At 38.5% G+C, this 12,365-nt stretch overlaps 1 protein-coding gene and 1 long non-coding RNA gene across 15 annotated transcripts in view; one reads left to right on the plus strand and one right to left on the minus strand.

Moving 5' to 3' along the window:
• The window catches only part of CFAP57 (cilia and flagella associated protein 57), a 76,016-nt gene that overhangs the window by 10,914 nt on the left and 52,737 nt on the right, over positions 1-12,365 (plus strand). For all 6 annotated transcript variants that reach the window (XM_021940360.2, XM_021940356.2, XM_009206536.4 and 3 more), the window contains exons 7-9: positions 9,630-9,769; positions 10,545-10,710; positions 11,447-11,560. In XM_021940360.2, the coding sequence (XP_021796052.1) occupies positions 9,630-9,769; positions 10,545-10,710; positions 11,447-11,560 (420 nt within the window). The remainder of the gene's footprint in view (positions 1-9,629; positions 9,770-10,544; positions 10,711-11,446; positions 11,561-12,365) is intronic.
• LOC110743664 overlaps positions 1-12,365 on the minus strand; it is a 90,267-nt gene that overhangs the window by 10,306 nt on the left and 67,596 nt on the right. For all 9 annotated transcript variants that reach the window (XR_002522996.2, XR_002523000.2, XR_004184588.1 and 6 more), the window contains 2 exons: positions 11,376-11,539; positions 6,164-7,027 (listed from right to left, as the gene is read on the minus strand). This is a non-coding gene — a long non-coding RNA (uncharacterized LOC110743664). The remainder of the gene's footprint in view (positions 1-6,163; positions 7,028-11,375; positions 11,540-12,365) is intronic.

Below are 12,365 nucleotides of genomic sequence, written 5' to 3' on the forward strand. Positions count from 1 at the left end.
TCAAAAAACTAAAAAGCCATACCCTTTAGCTATTATTATTCCTCCATCCTCCCAATTATCACCCGTCCCCACCCCAGCCCTAGGCCACCGCTTACCTACTTTATGTCTCTATTTTTGTCTTTATGTCTAATTGCCTATTCTGGACATTTCATACAAATGGAATCATAAAACGTGGACTTTTATGACTGGCTTCTTTGACTTAGCATAATGGGTTTTGTTGTTGTTTTGACACAGGGTCTCGCTCTGTTGCCCAGGTGGGAGTACAGTAGTGCAATCATGGCTCACTGCAGCCTTGACCTCCTGGGCTCAAGCAATCTTCCCACCTCAGCCTCCCAAGTAGTTAGGACTACAGGTACACACCACCACATCCAGCTAGCTTTTGTGTTTTTAGTAGAGACAGGGTTTTGTCACGTTGCCCAGGCTGGTCTTGAGCTCCTGAGCTCAAGCAGTCCGCCCACCTTGTCCTCCCAAAGTGTTGGGATTACAGGCATGAGCCTCCACACATGGCCAGTTTTCAGTGTTCATCCACGTTGTAGCATGTATCAGTACTTAATTCCTTTTTTATGGCCAAATAATATTTAATTATGTGGATATACTACATTTTATTCACCAAATTTGTATATTTGGGTTGTTTCTACCTTTTGGCTTTTATGAATAATGCAACTAGTTTTTATATGGATGGGTTTTCATTTCTCTTCCTAGAAGTGGAATTGCTGAGTCATATGGTAACTTCATGTTCAATTATTTGAGGAACTGTCATACTGTTTTCCAAAGTGACTGGACCATTTTATATTCCCATAAGCAGTATATGAGCATTCTGATTTCTCTATATCCTTGCCAAAACTTGTTATTATCTTTTTTATTATAGCCATCTTAATGGGTAAGAAGTGATATCTCATTGTGGTTTTGACTTGCATTTACCTGATGATTAATGATGAACATCTTTTCATGAACATCTTTTCAAAAATTTATAATTCTTCTTTGAAGAAATGTCTATTCAGATTTTTTGCCCATTTAAAAAATTGAGTCATATGTCTTTTTATTATTGAGTTGTAACAGTTATTTATATATTCTAGATATAAGTCCTTTATCAGATATGTGATTTGCAAATACTATGTCCCATTCTGTGGGTTGTCTTTTCACTTTTTTGATGTTGTCCTTTGATGAACAGTTTTCAATTTTGATGAAATCGAAATCGAATTTATCTATTTTTCTTTTGTTGGTTGTGCTTTTCGTGTTATATTTAAGAAGCCAATGCCTGAGGTCATGAAGATTTACCCCTATATTTCTTCTAAGAGTTTCATAGTGCTAGCTCTTGCATCCAGGTCTTTAATCCATTTTGAATTCATTTGTGTATATGGGATGGTATAGGGGTCCAACTTCATTCTTTGGCATGTAGATATCCAGTTGTCACAGCATCATTTGTTGAAAAGGCTAGTCTTTCTCCATTGAGTAGTCTTGGCATCTTGTTGGAAATCAGTTGACACATGGGTTTGTTTCAGGACTCCCAATTCTGTTCCGTTGATCTAGCTGTCTGTCTTTATGCCAGTACCACACTGTCTTGATTACTGCTGCTTTGTAGCAAGTTTTAAAATTGGGAATTGTGAATCTTACAACTTTAGTCTTCTTTATCAAGATTGTTTTGGGTAGTCTGTGTCCCTTGCAATTCTATATGGATTTTACAGTCAGCTTTTCAATTTCTACAAGAAGCCATCTGGGATCCTCATAGGGACTGCATTGAATTTATAGATCAATGTGAGGACTGTTGCCATCTTAACAGTATTAAGCCTTCCAATTCTTGAGCATGAGATATTTTCCATTTATTTAGGTTGTCTTTAATTTGTTTCAAGAATGTTTTATAGTTTTCAGAATATAACTTTTGCACTTCTTTTGTTAAATATTTGTGAAAAGTTTTCTTCTTTTTGATGCTATTGTAAATTGAATTATTTTCCTAACTTCATTTTTGGATTGTTCATTCCAAATGTATAGAAATACAATTAATTTTTGCATACTGATCTTGTCTCCTGCAACCTTGCCAAACCCACTTATTAGTTCCAATAGTTTTTGTATTGGGTTATTCTGGCATTGCTATAAACGAATACCTGAGACTGAGTAATTTATAAAGAAAGAAAGTTTAATTGGCTCATGGTTCTGCAGGGTGTACAGGAAGCGTGATGCTGGCATCTGCTTCTGGTAAGGGTTCAGGAAGCTTACAATCGTGGTGGAAGATGAAGGGGTAGTAGGCGCATCACATGGTGAGAGCAGGAGCAAGAGAGGGAGGTGAGAGATGCCACACACTGTTAAAAACCAGATCTCTCATGAACTCACTCATCACCAAGGGGATGTCACTAAACCATTCATGAGGGATATGCCCCAATGATCCAAGCACCTCCCACCAGGTCCCACCTTCAACACTGGGGATTACATTTCAACATGAGATTTGGAGGAGACAAATATCCAAATTTTTTCAGTGTTTTTAGTGAATTCCTTAGGATTTTCTATATATAAGATCATGACATCTGCAATAGAGGTAGTTTTAGCCTTCCTTTCCAATCTGTGAATGCCTGTAACTTATTTTCCTTGCCTAATTGCCATGGCTAGAACCTCTAGTCTCATGTCAAACATAAGGGATGGGAGTGGATCCTTGCCTTATTCCTAATCTTAGGGAGAAAGCATCCAGTCTTTTTTTTTTTTTTTTTTTTTTTTGAGAAGGAGTCTCGCTCTGTCATCCAGGCTTGAGTGCAGTGGCGTGATCTCAGCTCACTGCAAGCTCCACCTCCCAGGTTCATGCCATTCTCTTGCCTCAGCCTCCCAAGTAGCTGGCATTACAGGCACCCACCACCACGCCCAGCTAATTTTTTGTGTTTTTAGTAGAGAAGGGGTTTCACTGTGTTAGCCAGGATAGTCTCAATCTCCTGACCTCGTAATCCACCCACCTCAGCCTCCTAAAGTGCTGGGATTACAGGCGTGAGCCACCACGCCCGGCTGCATCCAGTCTTTAACGATTAAGTTTGATACTGTCTGTAGGTTTTTTTGAAGATACTGTTTATCAGGCTGAAAAAGTTCCCTTCTATTCCTAGTTTGTTGAATGTTTTTATCATGAATGGCTGTTGGATTTTGTCAGATTTTTTTCTCTGTATCTATTGAGATGATTGTGTGAGTTTTTGTTTTTACTCTATCAATATAGTATATTATACTAAGTGATTTCCAGATGTTAAACTGCCCTTGCATTCCTGGGATAAAATCCACTTGGCCATAGTATATAGTCATTTTCATGTTAGAATATTCAATTTACTAGTATTTTGTTGAGGATTTTTGTATCTATAAGAAATAGTGATCTATAGTTTTCTTGCAATGTCTTTGACTGCTATTGCATCAGGGCCTCATAGAATGAGTTGGGAAGTGTTCCAGCCTCTTCTGATTTTTTAAAGTGTTTGTGAAGAATTGGTATTAATTCTTCTTTAAGTGTTTGGTAGAATTCACCAGTGAACTCATCTGGGCCTGGGCTTTTCTTTGTGGGAAGTTTCTTTTTCTAATGAATCTCATTACCTATTTTCATCTATTTAGATTGTCTATTTCTTCTTGAGCCAGTTTCATTTTTTGTGTCATTCTAGGAATTTGTATATTTAAGTTGTCTAATTTAGTCACATATAATTGTTCCTAGTATTCCTTTATGATCCTTTTTATTTCTGTAAGCTTAATAGTAATATTCCCTCTTTCATTTCCGATTACATTAATATGATTTTCCTTCCCTCTGTCCCCTCCCCTCCTTTTTTTTTTTTGGTCTCTTTAAAGAATCAGCTTTCTGTTTCGTTGATTTTTCTCTATTGCTTTGCTATTCTCTATTTCATTAATGTTCACTCTAATCTTTACTGTTTCCTTCCTTTGGCTTGCTTTAGGTTTAGGTTGCTCTTTTTTTTTTTTCCAGCGCCTTAAGGTGGAAGATTAGGTTATTTATTTAAGATCTTTCTTTTTTGAAAGTGTAGGTATTTGCAGCCAGAAAAAATTCCTCTTAATATTGCTTACCATAAATTTTGATATGTTATGTCTTTATTTTCGTTCATCTCAAATATTTTGGAATTTCTCTTTTGATTTCTTTTTGATCCATTGGTTTTAGGAATGTGTTGTTAAATTTCTGCTTATTTGTGAGTTTCCCAGTTAATTTCTGTTTCTGTTATTAATTATTAATTTAATTCCACTATGCTTAGAGAATATATTTTGTATTATTTCTGTTATTTTACATTTATTGAGATTTGTTTGGCTGGGTGCGGTGGCTCAAGCCTGTAATCCCAGCACTTTGGGAGGCAGAGGCAGGCCCGGATCAAGATCCCAGGAGGTCGAGACCATCCTGGCTAGCAAGGTGAAACCCCATCTCTACTAAAAATACAAAAACTAGCCCGAGACAAGGTGGCGGCGCCTGTAGTCCCAGCTACTCGGGAGGCTAAGAGGCAGGAGAATGCGTGAACCGGAGGCCGGAGCTTGCAGTGAGCTGAGTCCGGCCCGCAGCACTCCAGCCTGGGCGACAGAGCGAGACCTCCATCTCAAAAAAAAAAAAAAAAGGAAAAAAAGGTTTGTTTTTGGTCTGACGTATAATCTATTTTGGAGACTGCTCTTTATGCACTTGAGAAGAATGTACATTCTGTTACTATTGAGTTGGGTGTTCTATATGCGTTTTTTAGGTCCGGTTGGTTTTTAGTGTTGTTCGAGTCTTCTGTTTCTTGTTATCTTCTGCCTGTTTGTCTTGATTGTTTTTGAAAGTGGTGTATTGCATGGGCAGCTGTGATGGCTCATGCCTGTAATCCCAGCACTTTGGGAGGCCGAGGTCGGCAGAACACCTGAGGTCAGGAGTTCACAGCCAGCCTGACCAACATGGAGAAATCCCATCTCTACTAAAAAAAATACAAAATTAGCCGGGCTTGGTGGTGCATGTTTGTAATTGGGAGGCTGAGGCAGGAGAATCACTTGAACCCAGCAGGCGGAGGTTGCAGTGAACCGAGATCATGCCATTGCACTCCATCCTGGGCAATGAGAGTGAAACTCCATCTCAAAAAGAAAAAAAAAAAAAAAAGTGGAATATTGCAATCTTCAACTCTTATTGTTGAACTATTTTCCTCTTCATTCTTGACAATTTTTACTTTATGCATTTGGGTGCTCTATTTTTATATACACATATCTTTACAATTAATATATTTTCCTGATGGGTTGATGATTTTTGCATTATAAAATATGTCTCTATTTCTAGTAACATTTTCTATTTTGAAGCCTATTTTGCCTGATCTTACTATAGCCACTCCAGCACTTTTGTTGTTGCTGTTTGTATGGTATATCTTTTTTCATCCTTTTACTCTCAATATATTTATATCTTCGATTCCAAACTGTGTCTTATAAACATCATATAATTTAATCTTTTTTTTATTCAGTCTGACAATCTCTGACTTTTGATTGGATTGTTTAATCAATTCACATTTAATGTTATTACTGGCATAGTTGAATTTATGTCTACCATTTTACCTTTTTGTGTGTGTGTATCATGGGATTTTTGTTCTTCTATTTTTCTCTATGCCTTCTTTCACATTAAGTAAAATTTTAATGTAGTATTTTAGTATCTTTATTTTTCCCTATATACTTTTAATTATTTCTTAGGGCTTACCATACACATTTTAACTCATTATAGTCAAATTCAATTTGATTCAATTTCATACTAACTTAATGCTAGTAACATATAGAAATGTTACTGCCATATAGCTACATTCCCTTTCCCCTTTTTAATAGTATTATTGTTATACATATTACATCTATGAGTGTTACAAACCCCAATAATATATTCTTATAATTATTACCTTATATAATTGTATATCTTTTAAAGAAGCTGAGGTCAGAATGGGGAGCAATTATATATTTATAGTCTTTTTATGTTAACCTTTACTATCATTTCTGGTTCTCTTCATTTGTTCCTTGAGCTTGAGTTACCATTGAAGTCATTTCTTTAATCCAATACACATTTGTTCCCACTCATCATTTGTGTGCCACTACTGGGAAATATATTACATTTCTATATGTTATAGGCACAACAGTATATTATATGCATATTGTTTCATACAATTGCTTTTTATATCAGCTAAAAGATGATGAAATATATATTTATATTGTCTTTTATAATTACCTTTACCAGTGCTCTTTGTTTTGTGTGGATTTGAATTACTATCTGGAGTAACTTGCTGTCAACCTGAAGGATTTCCTTTAGTATTTCATGTTTTTGTTGGCAATGTTTTTATTTCACCTTCAGTTCTAAAAGATAGCTTTGCTGAGTTTTTGTTTGACAGCTTTTACTTTAAGCACTTTGAACATGTTATCCCATTCTCTTCTGGCTTCCATTGTCGTTGCTGAGATATCTGCTATTAATCTTATTGGGACCCTTTTGTAAGCAATCAGTCATTTTTCTATCGATGCTTTCAAAATTTTCTTCTCGTCTTCAGCTTTCATTATTTTTACCAAAATGTGTCTGTTTGTGGATCTCTTTGTGTTTTTCCTACTTGGAGTTCATTGAGCTTCCTATATGTGTACATTGATGTTTCCCAATAAATTTGTAATATTTTCAGCAATTATTTATGAAAATTTTTTTTCTGTTCCTTTCTCTTTCTCCCATTCACCTTATGCATTAGTTGGTGTGCTTAATGGTGTCCCACATTTTTCTGAGGCTCTGTAAATTTGTAATTCTTTTTCCTCTCTGTTCTTCAAATTGCTTAATCTTTATTGATTTATAAAGTTCACTGATTCTTCTGCCAGTTCAGATCTATTATTGAGCACCTCTAGTGGATTTTTCACTTCAGTTATTGTACTTTTTAACTCTAGAATTTCTATTTTCTTACAGTCTATCCCTATATTGATGGGATCCTTTTATTCTTCTCTATTTGATGCATATCATTTCTATCTTTACTTCTTTAGTCATGGTTTCCTTTAGTTTTTTGGACACACTTGGAATGGCTAATTTCAAGCCTTTGGGTGCTGCCATAAGGAATTTTGTTGCCTGTGAACAGAAAAATGCAAATTAATACAACTCTGAGATGCTTCTTTATAAGAAGTTTCATTATTATATTGTCAAAAATTAAAAATCCAGTTATTACCAGAGATTTCTGAGGACAGGGGAGAATGATAATCCTAATATGGCAATGATGGGAGTGTAAACTGATACAGCCATTCTAGCAAGGAATCTGATAGTTCTTGGTCAAATAGAGAATGGATGTACCTTGTTATCCAGTAGTCTGCACTGGATACATACCAGGAATCTGATCCTACAGAGCCATTAAAGAACATGCACAGGCCGGGCGTGGTGGCTCATGCCTGCAATCCCAGCACTTTGGGAGTCTGAGGCGGGTGGATCACGAGGTCAAGAGATCAAGACCATTCTGGCCAACATGGTAAAACCCCGTCTCTACTAAAAATACAAAAATTAACAGGGCATGGTGGTGCGTGCCTGTAGTCCCAGCTACTCAAGAGGCTGAGACAGGAGAATCACTTGAATCTGAGAGGCAGAGGTTGCAGTGAGCCGAGATCACGCCACTGCACTCCAGCCTGGCAGTCAGAGCGAGACTCCATCTCAAAAGAAAAAAAAAAAAAGAACATGGACAAAGATATTCACCATAGTGTTTGTAGCAATGGAGAGTTGAAGACAATCCACATGTTCATCCCTAGTGGTAATGGAGAAGTAAAGTAGCTAGATGTATATTGTAGAATATCAAACATCAGTTAGAAGCAAATTATACATACTGCAACATAGATGATTCCTCAAAAATATCATGTTGAGAAAAAAGTAAAAGTACAGAGTGAGATCTGAAGCACAATATCATTTATAGAAATATTAAACACATCTATATATAATCAATGACATACATAAAAACCATTTGTTGGTGCCTACTTATCATAGGGAGGAACAGAAGTAAAAATTGAGGAAGAAAGGAGTGAAATAAAATAAAATTTGTCTTACATGAATTTATGATGAATCTCTGCAAGTCTGCTTCTGAGATGCAAAACGAAAACAAAGATACAGAAATCAAGGAAATACAAGATGATGTCATCAGACGAGATTTAGAATTGGAAGAAAAAGGTTGGAATGTTTGAAAAGAGAGAATAAATAGTATGAAATACTTATCTTGGTTATTTAGAAAGTGAATGTATGGAAAAACATGGTAGAGTTACCAGGCAGGGTTAAATGCCCACTGAAGGTTTGTGATCATGCATTCACAGTGAAACCAGTAAGCCCACTAGTGTGATTCCCCATCATTACATGACTCCTCAGGCAGAGGAGGAAGCAAGAGCATTGCTTTTGTTTTTAAGACAAGAGAGATTTGAGTGTGTAAAAGCTAATAGGAATGTGCTCATAGAGACAGGCAGGTCGAAGATATTGGAGAAAGAAAGGGTAACAGATGGAGAAGAATAACAATAGCCTGTGCCTGCCTACCCAGCATAGCATCTCTTTCTCTGAGATGTAGGGTCTACAGCCATAACACCCTGAATGTACCTGATCTTGTCTGATCTCAGAAGCTAAGCAGGGTCGGGCCTGGTTAGTACTTGGATGGGACATACTAGGGTAGGATAGAGTGGATGCAGATAAATTTATAAGTGGCAGAGGGGCAGAATTTGCAAAAAAAAAAAAATCCATTTCAGCCTTTGTCTTAGCTTGTGAACAGACCTAAATATGTACATCTCATTAAATTTCCCAACGATCACTCCTCATTCAGGTGTTCCAGAAACAATGCCTCTGATGACAGACATCTGTAACCTACATAACCAGTGCAGTAGGATGCATTTCAATTTAAAATCATCCATCCAACTCTCATTTGCTACTGGTGATAATTAGTACAGTCTCTCCAGAGAGAAAATTACTTATCCAGATCCTTAAAAATCATTCATACAATTTTTCCCAGTATTCCACTTCTAGAAATGTATGCTAAGGAAATAATCAGAGAGATACACAAAGACTTGTATAAGGATATTTAGTCTAGTGTTATTCCTATAATAAATAACAAAAATTGGAAGCCACTTAAATGTTCCTACAGCAGAGGAAGGGTTAAATTAAATTCAAAGATGTCCATTGAAGAAAATATTTTATTGCCATTAAAATAATGTTTAAAAATAATATTGGCTCAGCCGAGAGTGGTGGCTCATGCCTGTAAACCCAGCACTTTGGGAGGCCAAGGCAGGCAGATCACAAGGTCAGGAGATCGAGACCATCCTGGCTAACACAGTGAAGCCCTGTCTCTACTAAAAATACAAAAAAATAAAATTAAAATAAAGAAAATTAGCCGGGCATGGTGGCAGGTGCCTGTAGTCCCAGCTACTCGGAAGGCTGAGGCAGGAGAATGGCGTGAACCCAGGAGGCGGAGTTTGCAGTGAGCTGAGATCGCACCACTGTACTCCAGCCTGGGGGACAGAGCAAGACTCTGTCTCAAAAATAAAATAAAAATAATAATATTGGCTCAGGAAAATATGCATAATATTCAAACAGTTTAGCCGCAGCCTAATTTCTGTGCACCCAGGCTAATTAATGTTCTTGGGAACTAATTAGAGCTGACATGTACAGCCAGCCTTTTGCTTACTCTGCGGAATCTTGTTCTGTATGATTTCTCTAGGGGGAGCCTGCTCACTTTGAGTATTTGATGTATCCATTGCACTCAGCACCCATCACCGGTCTAGCTACCTGCATCCGCAAACCCCTCATAGCCACCTGTTCTCTGGATCGATCCATCCGCATTTGGAATTATGAAACAAAGTAAGGAATGAAAGACTTGCCTACTTTAATATGCAAGACTCCAGTTGTTAATTTGTTTATGTGTATTATTTTAATTACAGTGTTTCAAACTTTAATTACTTAGAAGCTTTCAGTTGGAAAAGATTTTTTAAAAATCAAGTCAGTCAGCCTACCTGTTTCTTACTCTTGCATGGGCTAGAAAACTACTTTGTGGTTTACTTAATGCTTACCACATGCCAGACACTGGGGACATGAAGATATGAAGATAACACCCCAGTCTCTCACCTTCTTACATAAACTCCTGTGTCCCTCCACCTCTCCTATCCCCTTGTTTCCCACAGGAACTGCTCTTTGCTTCAGGGAGCTCTCCAGACCCTTTCTTCCTCCTCTTTCTCCCAGGACATCACTATCCCAACCCAGATTTTACCTTCTGGCACAGCTTCCCTGGGAAGCTCCGACCCTAGTTGGACTCCCACCCCCCACTGTTTTCTTTGTTCTTGTGTACCACTTCTGGGGCTTCTAGGGAAAAAATACTTGGACAATACTCATGAATTTTGGAATCTAAACAGCTATGTCTTCAGCATTGCTAGACCACACTTTGACCAATCTCCTTATCTACCATGCTCCATGCTGGACATTATACCCTCATAACCAAAATCTAGAAAAGAGAGGAACCAACAATTGCAAATAGTAGTGTATCTCAAATACTATGATAACAACATATATCAGATACAGTGGATGACTGGAGGGATTTAGTGAGCTAGGCTTACAATTCAGTAATTGATCTTTTTCACAGCACTCTGGAACTATTCAAGGAATACCAAGAAGAGGCATATTCCATCAGCCTTCATCCATCTGGACACTTCATTGTAGTAGGGTTTGCTGACAAACTACGCCTCATGAATCTACTCATTGATGATATACGTTCTTTCAAAGAATACTCTGTTAGAGGATGCAGAGAGGTAAAAAACTGCTGAAGACAAAAGTCCAGTTTCTTGGAAAGCCACGGCTGAAATATCAGGAGCTAACATGGTCTGGGGAGGTGGGACCAAAATCTGTCTTGGAGAACTATAGTGGCTTAAAAAAAGTGGGGAGGGGGAAATCCAGTTCTTTTCCCAGCAACCTTATTGAGTATATGCTTCCATCCCCATTTTCTTATGTCCACCAGACTATTTCATTGAACCTAAAACCTTGTGAGATCCCTGCTATGATAAGTCCTGTCTGTAATGGTGGAGTATTAGCAAATATTTTAAAAGAAAAGTAATCTCAGAATCAGAGTCACAGCTAGGAAGGTGAGGTTGGAGACAGGAGCCACGGAAAAATAAGCATCAATGGTGAGAGGCAGGAAAGAGCTCATCAGCTTTCCCCAAGGTGACTTGCACAAACAAGGCAATGACTTCAGGAATTACTTCCCCCGCTCTAAAACGTGCTTCTACAGGCAAAATGACTGCTTGTGGTCCCAACGGCTTCATGATTTGTGGGCCTGGCAGTGTCAGCATCTGGCCACTATGAGTCACAGGAATAGTGAAAGTGTCTGAAAATGTCAGCCACTCCTCAATCTCATTTGCACCTTACCCCCACTCCCACCCTCACATGTAGTTTCAGTCCGAACTCTTGGGAAAATCACCTCTTGACTGTAACCTCTAATTAGACTGCTCGCTTCCTGCTTGCTTGCTGTCTTGCTGTCTTTCCCTGTAGTGTTCCTTTAGCAACGGAGGTCACCTGTTTGCTGCAGTCAGTGGAAATGTGATTCACGTTTACACCACCACGAACCTAGAGAACATCTCAAGCCTGAAAGGACACACAGGGAAGGTGAGTGAGTGAACGGTCTCCAGGGAAACAAGGGGCACAGAGCCAAGCATGCCGCCAGCCAGTGGGATGCAGGTGAACAAAAGAGAGGTGGTTCCTTTCCTCATGGGTTCACTGTCTACTTGGGGAAAGACACAATAAAACAAATGCACAGACAAATGTAATTACTAATTGCAGTTCCACTGAAAGAAAAACATGGTGTTGTTATGAGAGAAATAATGAAGGGGGCGGCATAATTTAGGTGGCTGTATTTGCAAAGGCTTGGTCCTATAAGAGTGAGTAGGAGTTAATCAGACAGAACTGGTGGGGATAATCATTGCGGATAGGGATCCAAAGGCCAGAGATGGGAGATTCATGGGGTGTCAGAGGACATGAAAGTCTGTGGACCTGGAATGTGGTGCCAGGATAAACCATGGGGTAAAGATGGGCTGAGATTGGAGAGGTCACAAGGGCCCAAATGCATGGAAACTTGTAGGCTTTGTAAGGATTTATCCTTCTTATTCCTTGAAATCATTGAAGACTTTCAGGGCAGAGAATGATATGACTAGATTTGCATTTTGAAGGATTACTTTGGCTGCAGAGTGAAGACTGTTGAAGGGGGCGAGGGTAGAAATGGTAAGGAGGCTACTGTGGATATCTACACCATAGATAATAGTGGTGGTGGTACAGTTAGGGAGAAGTGGATGGATTCAGATGATTTTAGAAAGTCAAGTCATGGGCTCATGCCTATAGTCTAAGCACTTTGGGAAACTGATGCAGGAGGATCGCTTGCACTCAGGAGTTCGAGACCAACCTGGGCAGCATAGGG

Source organism: Papio anubis, chromosome 1, assembly GCF_008728515.1.
Source record: "Papio anubis isolate 15944 chromosome 1, Panubis1.0, whole genome shotgun sequence".
NCBI lineage: Eukaryota > Metazoa > Chordata > Mammalia > Primates > Cercopithecidae > Papio > Papio anubis.